The sequence below is a fragment of the Melanerpes formicivorus genome, unplaced genomic scaffold, assembly GCF_026170545.1.
Source record: "Melanerpes formicivorus ecotype bairdi unplaced genomic scaffold, bMelFor1.0.p_v2 SCAF_56, whole genome shotgun sequence".
Classification (NCBI taxonomy): domain Eukaryota; kingdom Metazoa; phylum Chordata; class Aves; order Piciformes; family Picidae; genus Melanerpes; species Melanerpes formicivorus.
The window spans coordinates 1,970,174-1,985,457 of record NW_027142408.1 but is presented as its reverse complement, the minus strand read 5'-3'; the positions used below and the strand labels follow the sequence as shown (position 1 = coordinate 1,985,457).

The following is a 15,284-nucleotide window of genomic DNA, read 5'->3' as shown; positions in this document are numbered from 1 at the left end:
ACTTTTGCAGCCTGAGCAAAGTTTGCTCAAATTCTGTTAAGCTGAAAACATTCAAAATGCAAAAGTGAAATTGTAGGTGCCCTCATGCAGCCCAGAAAAGCAAATAGTGTGCTGGGCTGCATCCAGAGGAGTGTGGCCAGCAGGGCAAGAGAGGGGATTCTGCCTCTTTAAACTGCTCTGCTGAGACCCCACCTCCAACCCTGCCTCCAGTTCTGGTGTCCCCAGCATGAGAAAGGCACAGAGCTGCTGGAGAGGGTCCAGAGGAGGCCACAAAGGTGATTCAAGGGCTGGAGCAGCCCTCTATGAGGACAGGCTGGGGCAGCTGGGGTTGTTCAGCCTGGAGAAGAGAAGACCTTGGGGGCACTTTGGAGCTGCCTTCCAGTACCTGCAGGGTTCCTTCAGGAAGGCTGCAGAAGGACTTTTCCTGAGGGTGTCTAAGGACAGGACAAGAGGGAATGGTTTGAAGCTGAGGGAGAGCAGGGTTAGGCTGGGGCTAAGGAAGAAGTTCTTCAGTCTGAGGGTGGTGAGGCTCTGGAATAGGCTGCCCAGGGAGGCTGTGGCTGCCTGCTCCCTGGCAGTGTTCAAGGCCAGGTTGGTGCACTGTACAGTAATAAAACTGTTGGAAAGTTCCCCAGGTTGGGTTTTGTTGTTGTGGTTTTTTAGAGGGAGAGGAAAACATGGAGTCAAGCAGTTGGAAACATTCAGAAATGTAAAGTTTCTACTTATTTTCTGTCTTTACAAACCAAGTGTGAAACCCTGTCCTGGGTAAATGTCACATCCTGTAACTTTGAATCTAACAAATGGATTTGCAAGCACCGTGGATTTTAAATCTGATTTTGTTTTAAAAGGAGCAGAGGATGAAACAAGCTCAGTGATGCAATATCCTGCACAGTATAGCAGTCAAGATCCTTATTTGCATCAAGATGATGATCAGCAACAAGGATGGGTTTCTTGGGCTTGGTCTTTTGTTCCTGCTATTGTGAGTTATGAGGAGGAGGAGAATGACTCTAGTGGAATTGATGATGGGATGATGCTACATCAGCAGAAGTCTCAGTCCCTCAAGGATCCTGTTATCTCAGTAGGGTTTTATTGTACAAAGGCAACAGTGACTTTTAAGGTAAGTGTGCCTCTGATTAGAGATCATTTTTCACTGACAGGATTTCTAATTCTGGAGTAGCCTCCCCAGGGGGTGGTTGGATCCCCATCCCTGGAGGGCTTGAAAAGGCTAAGAGATGTGATGCTGAGGGACTCAAGGTAGCACCAAACCTGGCATAGTTAGAGAATGGTTGGACTCGATGATCTGAGAGAGCTTTTCCAGCCCTGCAGTCTTGTAACCCCCTTCAGGTACTGGTGGGCTGCTCTTAGGTCTGCCTGGAGCCTTCCCTTCTCCAGGCTGAGCAACCTCAGCTCCCTCAGCCTGTTCTCATAGCAGAGCTTCTCAGCCCCCCTGAGCATTTTCATGGCCCTTCTCTGGACCCTCTCCATTAGGTCCATGTCCTTCCTGTGCTGAGGGCTCCAGAGCTGAGCACAGCACTGCAGGTGAGGTCTCACCAGAGCAGAGGAGCAAGAATCACTTCTTTGGATGTGATAATTCCTTATCCACTGGACAGTCCAGCCACCAAATCCATCTCTCTCCAGCTTAGAGAGAAGGATATTGTGGGAGTCTGGTGCACCCAAACAAATGGCCAAACCTAATTTCTCATTATCAAAGCTCACCATATTCTTCCCTTTGCTCTGTGCTGTGCAGTAGGAACCTTTATGCTCGTTCCTCACATGAGAAAACTCATTAAAAATGGCATGGTCTCTTTGCTGGACTGAGCTTTCCTGGTGCTTCACTGCCAGCTTTATGCATTCAATCTTAGGAAGTGATAAAAAAACGACTCAAAATGCAACATCTTCCACTCTGTAAATGATGTAGGATACTAACATGGTGTCAGGAGGAAAACAGAATTCCTTGCTCTGCTTGCATGCAAAGAATGTATGGAATTAATTTGTGGTCCAGATTTTGGGACAAAATCAGGTCAGGTTTCTGCATTAGCATTCTGAACAGCTGATATCATTCCAGCTAAACAGCCTGCCAAATGAAACAGCACTTTCTAATAATGCTGAAAATGGCTCTTGTAATGACTGAGTTCTTTTAATCAATTAATTGCTTTTCCTCTCCAATAATTGCACACAGCTGAAGGGTGAGCAGTGATTTTGTTATTTATTATATTTCCCCCCCCAATCCAATTTTTGAGGACAGTTGGATTACAAAATTTCAATTTGAAACCACATCTGTGTGCATCCACTCCTGGAAATACTGAGACCTTAGGGATAGTTTGATGTGGAAGTTACAAAGCTACTGAAGCTGCTCAGTGAACTTCAGTACTCTTTTAAATGCATAATGTGACAGCTTCGTTGTTTGGTGACTCTCTTCCCTCTTTGCTTAGCTGCAGGTTACAGGGTTTGTAACCTGAATGTGTGTTTTGCCACTTCTAATTCTTACAATGGAATCATGCAAGACATATAAATGCATGTTGCTGTTGATTGCTGTGACAAAAATGAGTTTAATTGTTATAAAAAATCTTTACTTAATGTCCTGCTGCTTAATTATTTGCTGGGAAGAATAAGGATTTAGTCCTGGCCCCCTCATTCCAAGAAGGACCTCAGGGAACTGCTTGATAGAGTCCAGCATAGGGCCACAGAGATGCTGAAGGCAGTGGAACATCTCCCTGTGAGCACAGGCTGAGGGAGCTGGGGCTTGGAGCAGAGGAGCCTGAGGGCTGCCCTCACTCCTGGTGATAAAGATGTGCAGGGCAGTGGGGGGAGGACAGAGCCAGGCTCTGCTCAGGGATGTCCAAGGGCAGGACAAGGGGCAAGGGCTGCAAGCTGGAGCAGAGGAGGTGCCAGGGAACAGAAGGGAAAACTTAGTCCCTGTGAGGGTGCCAGAGCCCTGCAGCAGGCTGCCCAGAGAGGCTGTGGAGTCTCCTTCTCTGGAGCCGTTCCAAACCCAGCTGGATGTGTTCCTGTGTGACCTGCCCTGGGTGCTCCTGCTCTGACTGGGGGTTTGGACTGGGTGATCTCTGGAGGTCCCTTCCAATCCCTACCATTCTGTGATTTTGTATGATTTGATTTTAACAGTACTTTAGAAGCTGATTTGATGCTGTGCTAGTAAGGCAGCTCTGTATCTGCCTCATCTTTTCACACAATTTCTCTTTAGAAACTAAAAATACTGCAGGGGATTTAAACCTTTCTGTTGTAGCAGCCTTAAACCCCAAGCTGAATACAAGGAGCTCTGATAGGGCAATGCCTTGCAGCTGTTGCACCTCTTTCCTGCTTGTGACTAAGTTTGGGCCCCTAGTTTGTCTTCAGGAGTGCTGTATATTAATGACATTACTGCTGATATTAACTGCTATAAGGTGTTTATCCTATTGTTTCACAGCTGACTGAAATGCAAACTGAAAGCAGTTATTACAGCCCTCAGAAAGTCAAATCCAAAGAAGTTCTGTGCTGGGAACAAGAAGGAACCACAGTTGAGGTAATTTTCCCTTGCAGGTTTGCTTTGTGATTCATTTTAAGTAATGGAGGAAGTCATTACCAAGAAAATGTTGTGAAACTATTTCATTACTGATTTTTTGCTATACCTATTCTGCTCTAATTGGGTAAATTTATTATAATGATCACTTAGAACTTCTCTAAATTTTCTGTGCCACAGTGATCAGACACTGCAGTAACCCCTTCCAAGTGCCCTGTTGGATTAGCTGGGGTTTTATTTCAGTCTAAAGATAGAAACCTAAACATATTGTGGTTCACTTTTCTCCACCTTTTCTGTTTCTCATGGAGTAGAATTCTTCAAACTATCTCTTCTTTTTTCTCCTCCCCTCACTAGGTCCTTATGAAAGGTGAACTTTTCTTTGATTGCCAAATCGGTTTTGTTGGTTGCCAAGCTATGTGCCTTAAAGGAATTATGGGGATTAAGGATTTTGAAGACAACATGAATAGGACTGATGAGGTGAGTATGCTGAGATACAGCTGACCTGCTGAACAGGGGATTCTGGTATGTGTGCACTGTTAGCTAGTGTCCAGTTTCTCACCCACCAGCTCCCCTAAGTCCTTTCCTGCAGGGCTGCTCTCAATCTCAGCCTGGATTAGTATCAAGGGTTACCCTGACCTAGGTGCAGGACCTTGTACTTTGCCTTACTGAGCCTCAGGAGGTTCTCCTGAGCCCAGTTCTTTAGCTTGTCTGTGTCCTTCTGGATGGCATCTCTTCCCTCAGTCTTATCTACTGCACCACTCAGCTTGGCATCATCATCAGTCTCTCTGGCTGTGACACTGATGAAGATACTGAGCAGCGCAGACCCCTGAGGGACACCACTTGTCACCTGTCACCATCTGGACATGGAGCTGTTGATTGCTATCTTTTGTATGCAGTCATCCAATGAATTCCTCATCTAATGAACAGTCCAGCAGTCAAATCCATATCTCTTCAGTTGAGGGGGATGGGTGGAAGGGGAGGGAGTGGACAGGAACTTCAGCATTATCGGAATTGAAGCTGTTGTAGTTGTTTTCATTCATCATGAAATGTGCTCCTGAGACATGCTGTGATGCCATTGGTGTGTTATGACAGAACTGAAACTGTTTTGTTTTTTTTATCTCCCCTCCTTTGTTATTTTCTGCTACCTCATGAAGGAGGCCTATTTCTTTAACTGTGGAGAAAACCTGAGTGCAAAAGGGATGACCTACCTCACCAATTCCCTGTTCGATTACAGGAGTCCAGAAAACAACGGTATTCGTGCAGAGTTTATACTGGATGCAGCTCATCATAAGGTCAGACAGCTACATTTGACTGAGAAAAAAACACCTTCTAATGCTCTCTAAGATATTAGTGATGATTATTTAGGTCTAGGTACTACTAGAGGACTGGTAGTCATTACTTAGAATAGAATAGGACTAACCAGGTTGGAAAAGACCTTCAAGATCATCAAGTCCAACCTACCACCCAACACCATTTAATCAATTAAACCATGGCACCAAGTGCCTCATCCAGTCCCCTCATAAACACCTGCAGGGATGGTGACTCCACCACCTCCCTGGGCAGCACATTCCAATGGCCAGTCTCTCTTGCTGTGAAGAACTTCTTCCTAACATCCAGCACTTGGCTGTGCTTAACTGAATCTTACTTTGCAGATGGCCAAAAAAGAAAGGTAAAGCAGGCAAAAAAAGGTGAAGCAGCTGATGTTTGATAAGAAATCAAATGACAGAAACATGTCCAAGAGAAATCTCAACCCCTTCCTGCCCCAAAAGCTGACTGAATGCCTTTAATTTTCAAAAGCATGAACTGCAGAACACCTGTGAGAGAGCTATGAGAGAATGGTAGCAAAAAGTCCAGTTTCACCAACACCTTTAAACCCTAACAGTAAGCATTTCATGGTCTTCACACTGCTCTCATGGAAAACAGATCTTGGGCATGGTTCACCTTACTGTCTGAATGCTCTGTTTGTATCCATGGAGGAAGCCTTGCTAATTCTGCCTTTGGTAGAGACAAATCTTCAGTCAGCAACAGCCTCTTGGTGTCAGTTGTGCGGCAAAACTTTATTCCCTGACTGTAATTATTAAAGCCTGGCTGGAATGACCCAGTGGTCCCCTCAGGTGTGGTCACAGGTAGAGCTCTGTGCTTTATCATTGTACAGGTAAGACATTGACAATTTTGAATGGGTCTAGTTTTACTGATTTCACCTTTTTAGGTGAAGTGTAACCTTGAAGGATAAAGAATGAAATTACCCAAAGAATAAAATTAACTGATGAAATCACATAGTGTGCTTTGGTTCTGAGCTTTACTCTTTCCTTGGCTTGTCTTTGCTCCTATGATTTGCCTACTTTTTGGCAAGAGGGGAAGCAAACTTGCTGTGTGATGATTAAAATGCGAAATCCCAGGGCTGGCTTCCTACTGTTTCAAGTTAAAGCCACAATATTCCTTAAATAAAGCTCCAGTTTTCAGTGTAGCTGATGAGGCAGATCTGGTGGATGTAGGAGGTCAAGTGGGGAATATTTACTCCATTAAAGGTACTAATTAACTAAATGTTATTGATGAATTGGTCAGCATGTCCACTGGAATTATGGATGTGCCTTTGTGCAGCCTCAAATAGAAGTTACATTACCTGCTGGAAAGGTGAATTCTTTGGGATAACCTCTGTCCTTTGTCTTGATAAGCCTTTCCTTGTGTTGATGCACAAATCCAAACATCAATATATCTCTCTCATCCCAACCTATCAGCTGGCAATCTGAAGATTCTTTCCTTGTACAACATTTGCTTTGTTTGGTTTGCTTTGTTGGTAGGAGGCATACACAGAGATAGCTGGAATGCAGAGGTTTGGGGCTTTCTACATGGATTACCTGTACACAATGGAAAGCACCAGTGGCAAAGGTACCTTTTCTTTTGTTGTTTACCTTGTTAAATACTGGAAACAAACACTTTTCATGCCCAGCTGGTCTTTGACCAACTGCCCTCTAACTTACCTTAGATTTACCATCCTGTTTGTTGTTAAAATGGTTTCATCTTCATTGATGTGTTTGGGATTTAAGTGTTTTGATTAGCTGTTGGTAGTTGGTGTCCTTCCCATTTTTATTCTCTTCTTGTTGCCCCTGCATAACTAATCTCAATGATCTCTTTCATTGTCAGTGGCTAAACTGACAGCAGTTGCATTCTGGAAGTGGTGAAGTTTATAAAGTATGATGTCTTGGTTTTTGAAGCTGTTGCTTTTATTGATTTTGGGGGAGGAAGGAATCTTTTAAGAAAGCTTGGTTGAGGAATGAAGTTGATCTTCTGCTGTCGTTTTCTCCTACGAAGGAAAATGCTACAATAAGAGAGAGTGGGGAGAATGGATCTGTAAGGATGCATAGCTGAATAATTTTGGGAGCAAATGTAAACCTAAAATGTGCACCATGGAAATATTAGCTAATTCTAAGTAATTGTTGAGATTCCTGTAAATCTGAGGCAATCCAGTGGACTAAATGTGATGAGCAGATCTGCTTTTGTGTCACAGAAGCCAGGCCAGAGGAGTTGATGTGTGTATTTATATACAGATTCTTGTTGTGAATCATCATGTGATTCCCTCCCCAGCCCCAGGCAGTGTCATCCACAGCTGCTGCAGCAGTTCTAGTGCCTCAGTAATTCTTTTGTCCTCACCTGTGCATTTATTATCGTGAGCTCTATTTCTGTGGACAGCTGTTGGGGACTTGTTGCTGTTTTGTGGCTGTACATGTCTCTCTTCTTGCTGCCTAACCCTGCTTGTCTGGGTATGGGTTTATTTTTTGGCAGGCTTTTGTCTCTGGGTAAGAGAAGTTGCAGCTCCTAATGTTTCTGCTTTTTGGAGTTGTTGGATATTAAGTAGAAGAGGAGTAGGAAAGAAAAGCAGTTCAGTTAGAGCATTGATCATGGAAAGCTTATAAAAAGAAACGAATGATGGTGTTGCCTTTGATAGCAGAGGGATACCCCAGGGAATTTCATAGTTCTTTCCTGGCCCTGCCACTTCTCCCTCTGTGCTGTGACTGTGATGTGAAGCTGAGGATGTACCTGAATCAAGGTTCTCCTGCATCCTGCTGGCTTTAATAGAGAGAGAGCTGTTGAATTGCACACAACATTTTTATAGACAGAAGTGACAGAACTTTTACAGAAAGAAGCTAAGCCTTGTGTCCTTGCTAGAGGAGTGGAGGAAGCACAGGCAGCTTCTTTGGGGCTATTATGCAAGTTGATCCTTGTGGTGTGTTTTGTCTTCTTGCTCTGAGCACACAAGGAATGGAATGACATCGTTTTGACTCTAACCTTCTGCAGGAGTTGCTGAACTCAGGAACACTTTTTTCCCCCCCTCAGGCCCAGGCTGCTGGTGTTATGGGAATACCTTTTCCCTTTCACAGCTTCCCTTCTCTTTCTTTCCTTCTGCTTTCTCAGAGCCTTGGCTTCTATTTTTTGCATCAGTCACCAGGAAAACCCCCCACAAAACGTAGCTTGGCTTCCTCTTAAGCCCTGCTTGCACTTCAAGTATTCCTTTTCTGATTGCAGCCACCTGACTACATAACAGAATGGAGCAATTAATTTTTAAGTGGATGGTGGAAGTGGTTGCTAAAGCTCTAGAATAAGAACTTAAATTTTCAGGTAGCTTTGTTCCCTGGAAAGACAAATGCAACATTTTCTGCTAGTTACTTTGAAGCTAATTTTTCTGTATTACAACTCAAATATGCAGTTATTGGAACATGGAGAAATAGGTGTGGGTGATTTCTTCAAAGTGAAGCTGCAAATACCTCTCAGGATTTTTGCAAGCAATATAAGTCTTGCTCCATTTTGAATATGTGGAAGTCTACATCTCACTAGTTCTTGTTTTGACATTAGCCAGGGTTTTAGTTTCACTCAGTGCACAGCACCTTCCCCTGAAAAAGCCCTAGCCCAGCTGAAGTGCTAGGATGCAGTTACTGTGATTGTAAGATTTCTATCTGTCAAGGCAATTTTAGTTTGACACATTGTCTGCACCTTTAACCTTCCTTGGAGCATACGATTACTGATTAAACCAGGAGTGCCTCCTGGATAGCATTAACCTCAGGAGTTCCATCTGGCACTCCTAGAAGTGTGTTAATCACTTGTAGTATTTTGAATGAAAACAAGACAGCCATGCACAGTAGTCTCACTATGAAACTTTGCCTCTCATTCCTCTCCAGCTTTATTTGCCTAGTTTGGGGTTGGTGTTTCAGCACAACCCAGTGATTTCCCAGAAAGGCTGTGTACCCTGGCTGTCCCTGGATCTCTGATTTGCATGACCTAAGAGGGTTTGCTTTTCAGGTTCTGTTTTCTTTATAATGTGTGCCTGCCTATGTTGGTGGCAAATTTATTATGGAGCAGCCTCATTGTAAGACTTTTATTACCCTTTGAATGTATTTATTAGTTGTTCAGTTATTTTTTTGTGAGTTAAAATTAGACACACAGTTGACAGAGAGCTGAATACTTGGTGATCAGAAATGAGTTTCCTTCATGCATCTCTGAAGTTTCAAAAGGGAAGCTGTGATCACCTGCAGTTGTAGAACCAGTAAGTTTTCTGTCACATTCTCTTTGCACTTAGTCAGAATTAAATTGAGCTATGGCCACAGAACTTTAGAGACCTCCAGAGAATCCCCACCTTGAGAGATACAAAGGTAGTAGAAGGGTTCCTAAGTTGTGCTGTTCCAAGCTATGCTGGGAGGCAAGGCAGAATCTTGTCCTGTTTGCTCTGTGTTGACTGGACCAATGTTTGTGTAGCCAGGTTAAAGCAGTCACAGGGCACTGAGGTGTTGGTGTATTTTCTGTACAAGTCAGTTGTTTGGTGTAATTTGTTCTTATTTACCAAACTTCCAGTTTCTGGGAATCAGCAAGACCTGGCTTCAGCAAAGAGTGAAGATTTTGGCACCGTGCAGGAGATGTCCACCAAGAGCCTCATCGTGGGCCCCCTGAGCCTCCGTCTGGAGAGCAGTGCGGTGCACCGCATCATGAAAATGGTGGTGTGTGCTCTGGAGCACGAGTATGAGCCATACAGCAGAGCCAAGCCAGGTGTGCTCCTGCTGCAGGCACACAAACATGCAGCGTGAAGTCAGAACAGAATGGCTTAGCTTGGAAGGGACCTCAGAGATCATCTACTCCCTGAGGGGCAGGGACAGTTCTCAACTAGACTCAAGGCCTCATCCAACTTGAACACCCCCACAAAGGAGGCAGCCCCAGCCTCCCTGGGCAGCCTATTCCACACTCTCACCACCCTCACACTGAAGAGCTTCTTCCTCAGATCCAGTGTAACCCTGCTCTCCCTCAGCTTCAAACCATTCCCCCTTGTCCTGTCTCTAGACACCCTCAGGCAAAGTCCCTCAGCAGCCTTCCTGTAGGGTCCCATCAGCTATTGGAAGGTAGCTCTAAGGTCCTCCTGGATTCTTCTTTACTCTGGACTGAAATAATTGTGGACACTTTGGAGGCCATTTGCTTCAGCCACAAGCTTCTTTTTGAGTAAAGAGGGCTTCTTTCATTGGGAAGTCTTCCTCAAATTTGAAGTCTTAGAGATGAAGGTGTCCCTGTTAGTATCTATTTATTGGTTTGAAATAGTTCTACAGGATCCAAATGCATGGAAAGAAACTATGGTGGAAAGTTAGGATGAGTTTCTGAGGGAGCTGTGCAGGTTTCAAAGTAAGGAAGCTCCAGTTACAATTGCTTTTAGCCTGAGGTGGAACCTGTGTCCAATAAAATTATTAATTGTGAAGGGGGGGAAGCTTTCCAATTTTTTTTCCCCAGTCCCTCCCCATTTCTGAAGAGCAGCTGTAGAAGCCATTCTATATGTTTGAGTCCAACAGGTGGTTCTGATTTATTGTAGATGTTAGTGATGGAGGCAGGACGATGCCAAGCTCAGAAGAAGTAGCAGCACTGGAGGAATACATTCCCACTCGACTCACAACATTCACTGTTCTGAAGTGTACAGTTATAATCCCAGTGGCAGAGTTCAATTTGCTGGACCACCTGATGCCCATCATCATGGGTGAGAAGGTCTGTATGCCCAGAGGTTTGTTCACTTCTTCATACCAGCATGTGCTGCTTCAGAGAAACATTCTCACTCCTTGGGCCAGATGTGTTGCTGAGTGCAGTTTGGTGCCCAGGAGCCTTAACTTCAGATGCCTGAGATGAGTGGTGTGAGTGGTGACTAGCTGGACTTGGAAAGTGAAGGTGTCATTGTGTACTCATAGGAACAAAGAACTGGGAAGCAAAGAAGGCTTGTAAAGGAGCTTCTCACATTAGAAAGTGAGATGTTGACAGCTGCCTTGTGGGAAGCATTATTTCATCCTGGAGCAGCCTGATGGGTTGGAGTGCTTTGCACCTCATGGGCATGGATGGATCATCTTTTTGTGTAATGGGAGAACAGCCCCATATTTTTTGTAGATTTGAGGCAAAAGAAGTTGAATTCAAGTGAACTTCCCCCCCCTTTTTTTTTAAAGCCAAGCCTACTTTAATAATTCTGACTTTCAGACTGGAAGTCACACATACAGCCACTTACTGTCCTCTTTTCCTGCAAGTTTAATTCAAATGTTAGAGCCTTAGAATAATTTGGCTTGGAAGAGATGACCTCCAGGAATCCAACACCCTCTTCAAAGCAAGCCCAAGCAGAGCAGGTTGCTCCAGGGAATGTGAAGTGCTGAATTGACTCCAAGCATAGAGATTCCATAAGGAGCTCTCCCATAGACGTGACTGGAATTGCCTGTGCCAGCTTGTGTCTGTTGCCACTCATCTGCTAAGGGCACACCTTTGGCAGAGTCCAGCTCTCTCCTGTCTGTACCCTCCCAGTAGGCTCTCCCTTTTCCTTTTGCTTGCTGAATGGCTCCAGTTTTCTCAGTCTGACCTGGCAGAGGCCTCCTGTGCCTCAATCCTCTAACCCCTTTGGTAGCCTTCCAACAAATGTGGTGTGTTATGTGGCTGGTGCATTCTGATCTGCACTAGGTGCAGTGCTTCATTTTCATGGATGCTATGGAAAATGGAGCTGGAGGTGTGGAATGGCTGTGTGTTTGACTTACATTTTTGGTGTGGCATCTGCTTTTTTGGCACAACACCTGAGATGTCTGGTGTGGGTCTGAATACATAACATAGGGCAGTGTGAGAGTTACAGCAGCATGCCTTGAGGATGGTCATGGTGCTTTGGAGTGGTGAAAATGTAAACAAAATATTTCAACCTTGCATATTCTTGTGGTGCAGTGACCTTGGCCAGCTGCTCACCCAGCCACTCTCTCACTTCTCAACAGGAAAGAGGGGAAGAATGGGTCAGGGTGAGAGAGGGGGAGATCACCGCTTTCCAGTATGAGCAGAACAGACTTGACTTGGGGGTGATTAATTTATTGCCAATTAAAGTAGATTTGAATTGTGACAAAGAAAGACAAGAATCCAAAGAACATTTTTCACCCATCCCACCTTTTTCCCAGGCTTGACTTCACTCCTTCCTTCCCTGAGTCCTCTAATCCCACCCCACAACACAGGGGGATGAGAAACGGAGAGCTGCAGTCAGTCCATGACAGTTGATCTCTACTGCTCCCTCTTTCTCCATGCTTTTCCCCTGCTCCAGTGTGACTCCTTCCCACAGGCTTCAGGCCCTGAGGGAAAGTGAGCTGCAGCCTGGGCTATTCACAAGGCTGCAGTGTCCTTCAGTGCCTGTCCACCTGCTCCAGCATGGGGTCCTCCATGGGCTGCGGTGTGTGTGGCTGCTCTGGTATGGGCTGTTCCACAAGCTGAAGGGGAATCTCTGTGCTGGTGCTTGAGTGCCACCACCTTCTCCTCCTTCTCTGACCTTGCTCTTTCTCACTTTGTTTCCCAGAGCCTGCTCAGCCTGTGTGGCATTTTTGCTGTTTCTTAAATGTTCCCCCAGAATTGCCACCAGCTTGGCTGATGGGCTCAGCTGGGTGCTGCACTGTGGAGCAACTGCAGCAGTGGCTGGCATCACTTGGCACTGGCTGTGCCTGGCATGGGGCATTTCCTCACACAGACCCCCCCTGCAGCCTTCCCCTGCCGGCACCTGGGCACCTACACCCAAGGCAGCTCTGGATAAACAGTTGCTACGTGAATTTTAAACTCTGAAGAAATGATTTTGTGGAGGTTTGAGGACTCAAATGGTGTCTGTGAACAGTTCCTTGCCTGTGGGTTTGCTGGGGGGTGTGTGTGTGTGTGTAGGGAAGGTTTTGTAATCATGTTAGAGAAGACATCTGTCATGTGGTAACTGCATGTTTTTCCCTTCTCCTCTAGAACTTAAGTGGGCTGCTAAATGCTGCAAGTTTCCAGCCCCTGCGGCCGCTACCTTCCATCCGAGTTTTGGTGGATAAGGTCAACCTGGAGCACTCGGTGCCCATGTATGCAGAGCAGCTGGTGCACGTGGTCAGCAGCCTCAGCCACCCCTCTGACAACCTGCTGCATTACTGCTACTCACACTGCTACCTGAAGGTAAGAGAGGTCTGGAGATCTCAGGAGGGTCTACAAGGCAAAGTACAAGGTCCTGTACCTAGACTGGGGCCAGGTAGTTGTAGACAGGCGGATGATGGTCTCTTCTCTCAGGCAGTCAGTACCAGAACAAGAGGACACAGTCTCAGGCTGTGCCAGGGGATGTTTAGGCTGGAGGTTAGGAGGAAGTTCTACACAGAGAGAGTGATTGCCCATTGGAATGGGCTGCCTGGGGAGGTAGTGGGGTCACCATCACTGGAGGTTTTCAGGAGGAGACTTGATGGGGTGCTTGGTGCCATGGGTTAGTTGATTAGGTGGTGTTGAGTGATAGGTTGGACGCGATGATCTTGAAGGTCTCTTCCAACCTGGTCTATTCTATGCTATTCTATTCACTCTTCCTATCAGTCCAGGCTGGGGGTTGATGAGATTGAAAGCAGCCCTGGAGAAAGGGACTTGGGGGTGCTGGTGGGTGAGCAGCTGGACATGAGCCAGCAGTGTGTGCTTTGTTTTCCATACTGGCCAGGGCCAAGTCATAAAAAATAGCTGTGATGAATTTTTCTTCAGATGCTTCTAGTAATGGGGGGGAAAAAAAAGCAGCTTTGAAGACAAGCTGCTTGTTTCCTTCAATGCCACTTTTCTTAGGCCAGTGTTGTAACTACAGCAAGTGATTTTATTTTGTATGAAAGGCAGGGTGCAATCTGCAGGTGGAGAGGATATAGACTAATATAGTTTAGCTGATAAATTATTTCAGCTTTGGGACAAATGGAACAGAGCACAGTTAGCACTTTTTGAGTGAAGGAAATGTTTTTGTATTTATTGCTGTTGAGAGGTTTTTTAGGTAGCTTTATCTAGTTGTAGTTGTTGGGGGGCGGGGAGGGAAGGGGAATTATCTGAAGCCAATAGGTAATTTATTTAATGTATTTAAAAACATGTATAGTATATTATAAAAGTCACTTGGAAGTGATCTGGTTGTGCCCTTTGACCACTTCAATGTGTTTCAGGTATTTGGTTTTCAAGCAGCGCTGACTTCTTTGGACAGCAAAGGGCTGTACTGCTTCCCAGTTCCAGTTATCCCCTCCTTCAGTACTGCTCTTTATGGCAAGCTGATCAAGTTTCCCAAGTACTGGTGAGCATTCAGCATTGTGTTTAAAACATGGGCACAAACACTTTTGTACTTCTAATGACTGATTTTTCAATCTGCCAAGCTCCAGAATCATCCCTAAACATTTCTGCCTCCTCTGTTGTGTTCTCCTACCCAAGTCTATTATCATTAATAAGTTTCTTTGTGAGGATGGTTGTTAATAGACATTGAGACCCTTGCTTGATTGACAGAACAAGCAGGGGCTTGGAACACAAGCCCTATGAGGAGAGACTGAGGGAGCTGGGGTTGCTTAGCCTGGAGAAGAGGAGACTCAGGGGTGACCTTATTGCTGTCTACAACTACCTGAAGGGAGGCTGTAGACAGCCGGAGGTTGGGCTCTTCTCCCAGGCAACCAGCACCAGAACAAGAGGACACAGTCTCAGGCTGTGCCAGGGGAGGTTCAGGCTGGAGGTTAGGAGGAGGTTTTACACAGAGAGAGTGATTGCCCATTGGAATGTGCTGCCCGGGGAGGTGGTGGAGTCAGTATCACTGGAGGTGTTTAGGAGGAGACTTGATGGGGTGCTTGGTGCCATGGGTTAGTTGATTAGGTGGTGTTGGATGATAGGTTGGACACGATCTTGAAGGTCTCTTCCAGTCTGGTCTGGTCTATTCTATTCTAATAAGTTTCTTTGTGAGGATGGCTGTTAATAGACATTGAGACCCTTGCTTGATTGAGAGAACAAGCCCTGCAGTAAAGGGCTTTCTTCTAGCCCTTGAAAAGTTCTGTGACCCACTTTCCAGTCCTCCTTGAGTGGATGCAAAAGCTGAAGTTACACACTGATGGCAAGCCTGATGTTTGTAACTGAACACATCAGCTTTGTTAAACTCAACCAAATAAAAAGCAACAAATGTAGGGATGGGGGGGGGAGGAGGGAGGAATGAATCCCAAATCAGCCCAAACCCACATAAGGATTTTATTTGTGTTATTCATTATGGTTGGAAGTGTTTTTAATATAGCAAGCAGGTAGTAAGCTGTTTGTAGTAGTTAAGCTTTTAAGTGCAAACCCTTTGGTTCTGAAAGCACTTCTGTGTAAGCTGTATAATTGCTTTGATTTATTACCTTCAATTCCATGGAAATTCACTACTGAAACTGAAATTTGCCTCTACAGGTTAAATTTTGCATCATAAATGTCCTCCTGTAGTAATTTTTATTAATAAATTGTACTTATAAAAACTATTTTCAAGGAA

General features: G+C 45.1%; 1 protein-coding gene across 7 annotated transcripts in view; it reads left to right on the top strand.

Annotated features, from left to right (window-relative positions):
• VPS13B (vacuolar protein sorting 13 homolog B) overlaps positions 1-15,284 on the top strand; it is a 327,581-nt gene that overhangs the window by 30,140 nt on the left and 282,157 nt on the right. For 6 of the 7 annotated variants that reach the window (XM_068161158.1, XM_068161154.1, XM_068161155.1 and 3 more), the window contains exons 8-16: positions 849-1,117; positions 3,425-3,520; positions 3,872-3,994; positions 4,672-4,809; positions 6,319-6,406; positions 9,362-9,553; positions 10,359-10,528; positions 12,764-12,958; positions 13,957-14,081. In XM_068161158.1, the coding sequence (XP_068017259.1) occupies positions 849-1,117; positions 3,425-3,520; positions 3,872-3,994; positions 4,672-4,809; positions 6,319-6,406; positions 9,362-9,553; positions 10,359-10,528; positions 12,764-12,958; positions 13,957-14,081 (1,396 nt within the window). Of the gene's footprint in view, positions 1-848; positions 1,118-3,424; positions 3,521-3,871; positions 3,995-4,671; positions 4,810-6,318; positions 6,407-9,361; positions 9,554-10,358; positions 10,529-12,763; positions 12,959-13,956; positions 14,082-15,284 lie in introns of those variants that run through there. The other variant, XM_068161159.1, reaches the window with a different exon arrangement.